Genomic DNA, 6,309 nt, shown 5'->3' on the forward strand with positions numbered 1-6,309 from the left:
ATTAATGACTCTATTACAACACAAGTCTTGGGTAGCTTTCATTAATACTTATTGACCTTGAACATTGATTAATTTCTGATTAAGGAGGTGGACTTAATCTGAAATAAAATGCTTTAAAACAAAATTAAAATGGGCATGTCATCATCAACAATTAGGTTCTAATAAGCTTGAACTTAGAGCTCAACAAGACAACCAGGCAAGGATCTATTGACATCCCCACAAGTTGAGTGCGTGCTTATATAAATTGCAAGTCGATGTATTCGGGTGAAGCGTTTTCATCCCCATAATTTGTTTTTTTTTTTTTTTTTTTTAAAAAACGCACACAATAATCGCATTACAATAGTCAATAGAAGGGAGATGAGCAATTTAAACCTATATTTAGGAGAGAAGTGATTCTTCAAATAATTCATGCCAAAATATCTACCTACCATAATTACATATACACCAAATCACATAATACGTCGATATATCAAGTACCAAATTAGTAATGTCGATACATCTTAAGATACTCTGGAGATATCCTAACAATACTTGATTGAATTGAATTTCGTTCGAATGTCTGACCTTGCTGCCCCCATTATTGTTCAATTTTGTCGCTTGTTTATTCATACTACGTAAGTACGTTCTCGTATACTCTTACACCGTATATTTTTGTCCTTTTTAGGCTATGATTACATGAAATCCTTGTTTGCTACTCCCTCTACACTTGCTTTGTTTTGTGCAGTTGACGGACATTCCTCCATTTTATGCCTTGTTTGTTTGTTTCATCTTTTTTGTTTTTTCATTGCACTTTCAATTATGCATTTTTAATGTTTTTTTAATGTTTTATTATGCTGTCACTAATTCATCTATGCTGTTTGAACACACGACTCTCGTACGTGGGTAGGACACTAGACACTTGATTTTAGACCCAAGACGTGCTTTTTTCCATAAACTAGACGAACCTGACACTTGGACACCCATACATGTCAATACTTCTTACTGAATTCGAGCAGCATATAGTGTGTGATTGCTTGTTGCTTTGTATACTTCAAACATGTCAATACTTTTTTGAGTTTGATCATAAACATCTCCAAAATCCAAATGTATGCTCAGATGCAATGCCAGTTAAAATCGACTTTGAAATGCTGTGTGTAACATTGAAGTGAGACGTTTTGTTGAGGCGGCCCTGAGTGTGATTTTGTTCAACTGTTTGCTTTAATAATCTCACCATCGCATTGTTACTACTCGTCCATATGAACTATGAAAGTCGTCGACTTTGGGTTTTAAACTTAGTTCTCTGCGCATTTTGCTAATAGGAAACTTGTTATGGATATCAATATGACAACCGAGTCATCTGACGAAGAAGCGGAGGGACAGCTAGTGGGAATTAGCAAGCATTTGATTGTAGACAGTGACTTAATAGAGAGGACAAACAATGTTACTTGGAGTGCAAGTTCCAGCAAGCCTGGTAACGGGATTCAGTGCATCCTCGACGACAATTTGGAGACATATTGGCAGTTACTTCACTTGCCATCTCTTTAACACCAACTCTGATTTCTCAACAACATTCATTTAGTTGATATACGTCATGTTTTTTTTTTTTTTTTAATATGGATTTTGTTTCTTATTTCAGATCTCATGGAGTAGAACCGCATTCAATAAACATTCGGTTCCAGAAGAAAGTAAAGTTGCAGGTACTTGAATTATTTCATGCTTTGAGTTGTATATTTTGTTTTATTGTTTATAACTACTTTGGTTTCAGCTTATTGTCCTGTATGTTAATTACGAGCTTGACAAGACCTATACTCCTAGTATGATTTCAGTTAAGGCCGGTGATGGCCACAACTTGAAGGTAACCTTTCAACACCCGATACTGTCATTTTGTAAATTATCATAGTTTCAAGTACTAGTTCCATCTTGCTTTTATTGTGTCCTCTAAAATTTTGAGGTCATAAAGGATAAGTATATGTATCATGTATGGTTTTTCGGATCAATTCCCCTTGATCTGTCTAATATCCATGACTATCCACATAATCATATTTATCAAGTAGGTGTGTTTCAACTTTTGAACTCTGGTTTTGTTTTGTTCTAATACAACTTTTCTGTTGACATTTGAATAGGAAATAAAGGCAGTGGAACTAGTCAAGCCGACTGGCTGGGTGTATATATCGTTATCTGGAGATGATCCATGGTGAGAACTCACTTCTTGACAAATATTTGTTAGATGCTTGCTGAGTGTGCTAATTTTAAGCTTGTTTAAAGTATAGATTCAAAAGAATCGGACAAGAATAATGAACGTCAGTTACTTCATGTCTTCATCAATAGATCTTCCATTCAGTGTTAGAAGTTTGGGAACATACAATAATGAGTATTGTTAGTTTTTTTTTTTTTTTATAAAAGTATTCTTAGTTTTTGAGTGCATTAGACTTTCCATTTTAGAACAAGTCGGATTATGGACATGCAGCTTCAATTGCTTAAGCTTAGTCGAGTTAAAAACGCTCTATGTTCAGGCTCAGCATGTTATTCTTTTGCTAATTGCTGTCATTATCCAGAGTCCAGGTGCATTGTCTATCAATTACGTTTCAGGGCATCTCAATCATTTGCTTACGTTTCTGCTCTTGGAATATTACATGGTAATGAGACGGCGCTTGGGTTCTTAAAATGTCAATTATACCCCTGCCTCTGACAACACCTTAACAATAAGACAGTCTAACCTTCCTCTTGTAATTCAGCAATCCTTAGCCACCTTCCAAAGCTATTAATGACAACCGTTGACTGATCCTCTTAACTCCACCCTTAACTATTATGACCATCCTCAGCCTCCCAAGCCACTCCAGTTCCCTTTAAGCACATCCAAAATTCTCGATCACTTAAGGTAGTTGTGACGATTAAACATTGTAAGGATCAAACACATAAGAGGGAAATTGGGATGAAGATATGCTAAAATATTTACTCCGTACAATATTTATCTACTAATACATGGCTAAGGGGGTGAAGCCGTGAAGGTGATAAAATCTAGAATTACTTTTATTACGGTGGTGGCAGTTGTGACGATGATAGTTGTTTGAGGGTTGAGGCAGATCAGAATGATAGTGGCAGTGTTTGGAAAGACAGAAAGACTGTTGTTTGCATTGCAGCTATTTGGTTCCATACTTACCCACACGGATTTGGGACTCCATTCCATCTCCTACAAACCAACCCTGGGATCCATTTTTTTGACTTATTATTTTCTCGCTACTCTATGGACAAACTGAGTGGTTTGGGATAACTTTTTGTTAACGATAAAACTTTTAACCTCACAAATGTAGCGGCTTTATGATCGACATAACCTTCTAGATAAAGCAAAAACTGAGTGAAGATAGTATTGAAAGATTAAACTGATTTCAGGAGTTGGATATTGCTTATTTCAGAGAGAGGGAAATACAGGAGTGTCGGCCCAGTAACTTAGGAGACAGTCTGATCATGTGAGTGATAAGAGCCTTTATGATACGCATTACGCAGGACCTCCAGGCTTTGCGTTGGCTCATCATGGAGAAATATGATTCTAGTTATTAATGGAGCTGTTGTTCATGTTGCGACAATGTATAATGTATATGCTAGCTGTCTCGTCTGCTTCAGATATTACTGATTACCTATTTAGCTACTTTTGTCATCAATGAGTTGCAACAATTTGGATCAGTGCAGAACAGTGGAATCTCTGAGCGAAATTTGTATTTCTAACATATTGTCAAATGTTTGATTATTCTTTGGCTCTAAATTAAGACGGAATAAAGAAAAATGAGTAAATGACTCATTATACTAGGAGCTCTTCTTTATATTGCAGTCACTGAATGCAACATTCGACACAATTTCATTATTGGACATCCAGCAACCGACCCTCTGTGTTGTTGATAGGGTTGTTGCATACATCTGATCCCCTTAACTCCCATTTTCAGAAGCTCAGGCACCATGGGTTGTTGCTGTATACATGTTGTTGCCTCTTTACATTGCTCATAGCTTAGAATTTGCACCACTTGAGACCAAATTGTTGGTGAAGTATATTTTGAAATTGTCCTTAGACGGATGTATATCTTGACAAGTTTTCCTGGACTAATCCTGAAGGTTTTTTTTTTTCATTGACAGGGAATTTTTTGTCAACACTTTCATGCTGCAAATTGCAGTTTTATCGGAAGGGAATGACACTCGTTTACGCCAGATCAAAATCTATGGACCGCGCCCGTATGTTGTAGAAATATGCCTTTTGATTTATAGCTGTTGAATTTTTCGCGAAGTAAAACTTTTAATCTTGAAACTTTAACAGGAACCCTATACCATGTCAACCGTTTCATTTCTCGTCAGCTGAGTTCATAAGGTATTCAATAGTGAGATGACGGTGTTGGATCCAGGTTTTTGTTCGGATTCAAGCCCTGCTGTGCTTGCTGTCTTGCTGATCATATATACGCCGTATTATGCATGCACTATTGTGTATGATCTCATATTCTTCCTAATGAGATGGTTTTATCATACATTGTAAAATCACTTTATTTGCAGGAAGTTTCGTATAGATGGTCCTACAGTATCTGATTGCACACATCAAGCATAGCCTTGGCAAAATAAACCTGCACCTCGACCTAAAAAACACCGATCATAAATCTCCCCATATACTAAGATAATAAAAATTATGAAAAGTTTTCCCTCCAAAGTGCACTTAAATAAAAAAACAAACTGATTTTTCTTTCATTAAACCATTATCCTTACATTAAACTATAATCTTTTCATTAAACTCTAAAATATAATATTTTTAATTGAAATAAAATATGGTTTGTGAATTACAAAATAAAATCATTAAAATACAAATTTCATGACATTACTTAATTATTTCGATTTGTTTTGCCGATCAATTTTTTTTTCCCAAATCAAAATGGCATGATGTGAAATGAGATTAATGAGATGTCAACTTATTTTGGATAAATACTCAATTAATGGCTGTTATGATTATATCCACTTATTTTATCTGATTTTATTAACACCGCCATCAGTTAACGTTGATGTTTTTAGTTGATGCAGTAATATAATATTATTTTTAAAAATAATGTTGACAAAATATTTTAAGTAAACATAATCTTATCCGGGTTAAAACTATTGAAGTTTCTCTTTTTCAACTCTTAACTAGGTTTGTGACCCGTGAAATTCACGGGTTTATTTGTTATGGTTTTGATATTTTAATCGTATTGTTAATATTTGTTCGAGCAATTAGTTGTTGATCTATTTAAAAATATACAGTCTTGAAATACATAGAAATTAGTTAGTTAATACTTTATTTCTTTGACAACTTTGGTTTATTTTATTAAATCAAATCCTGCAAGTGACAATGTGGTAATTTTAAGAAACTTGACAACGGAGCAATGACAAAGACGACTCATTATATATACGTGTGTTTTACTCCGCAATATAGTAAAGTGAGTTTTTTAAATATTAAAAGTTGAAACCATCTATATATAATAAATTCCGTATGGAAAAATCTTTCATGACGTCTTATAAGATTGTAAACTCAATACCTCAGTATAGTCATCTCCAAATTATTTTCAGACCTCTCCATCAACCCTCTCATAGAAATATCTTTGAAGTCTTACCACCACGTGCATGCTTCAAATATTATTTACATCCGAAAAACATTTATTATATCGACAGAAAAATATTAGATACGATTCAACGGTATGGTCGGTATCTACTCCATGTATTACGAATTAAATTTTCATTTCAATTGCTCAATAATCTAAAAAACTATATTCCCTAAATTCGAATTCCAAAAGGTTCATAAAATTTTTTAAGTTCCTTATTACTATTTGGGTTTTTTTTGTCAAACACAACCTTTAAAAAAAAATTCTTCCAAACACCACCTTTAAAAAAAAGTTTGTAAAACAAAACCTTTAATAAATTTTTTGTTGTCAAACACGACTTTTTGGCCGAAGGACTTAACATTTTGTAATGGGGTAACTTTCAGTCGATGTTTGAGATAGCAAACGATGTCGGTTTGAGACGTTTTTGGACTCATTGGAAAGGTGGAAATACAAGCTTTCCAGGGGTTATCAATACGATGGTCAAAGGCGGTCTTATGTGAGGTCTATTGTTGTGTAATGTAAGGCTGGTCGGAGAGATTAGCGAGTGGTCGGGGATTTTTAGTGGGTCTTTTAAAGAGGTTATGATGCTTTGTTTGGTCTGAAAATTGTTATGTAGGTAGCGGGGAGTGTAAGGTAGGCCGTAGTTGTATTGTTTTTTGTGGTTGTTTGTTGTAAGTGGTGATTTGAGGTGAGTGAATTGACCCACAAAAAAGAAATCCTACTTTGA

At 34.6% G+C, this 6,309-nt stretch overlaps 1 protein-coding gene across 2 annotated transcripts; it reads left to right on the forward strand.

Annotated features, from left to right (window-relative positions):
* The first annotated feature begins 465 nt into the window (after positions 1–465).
* Positions 466–4,555, forward strand: LOC141621907 (anaphase-promoting complex subunit 10-like). 2 transcript variants are annotated; one of them, XM_074438041.1, is made up of 7 exons: positions 466–614; positions 1,299–1,499; positions 1,616–1,676; positions 1,745–1,834; positions 2,103–2,173; positions 4,105–4,200; positions 4,283–4,555. In XM_074438041.1, exons 1-7 carry the CDS (start codon positions 556–558, stop codon positions 4,350–4,352), a joined length of 648 nt encoding a protein of 215 aa, XP_074294142.1. In that variant the 5' UTR covers positions 466–555; the 3' UTR covers positions 4,353–4,555. The 2 variants fall into 2 exon arrangements, with proteins under 2 accessions (XP_074294142.1, XP_074294143.1); XM_074438042.1 differs by having other exon boundaries at positions 530–618; positions 4,283–4,487.
* Positions 4,556–6,309: the final 1,754 nt, after the last annotated feature.

Source organism: Silene latifolia, chromosome X, assembly GCF_048544455.1.
Source record: "Silene latifolia isolate original U9 population chromosome X, ASM4854445v1, whole genome shotgun sequence".
In the NCBI taxonomy this organism is placed as follows: Eukaryota; Viridiplantae; Streptophyta; class Magnoliopsida; order Caryophyllales; family Caryophyllaceae; genus Silene; species Silene latifolia.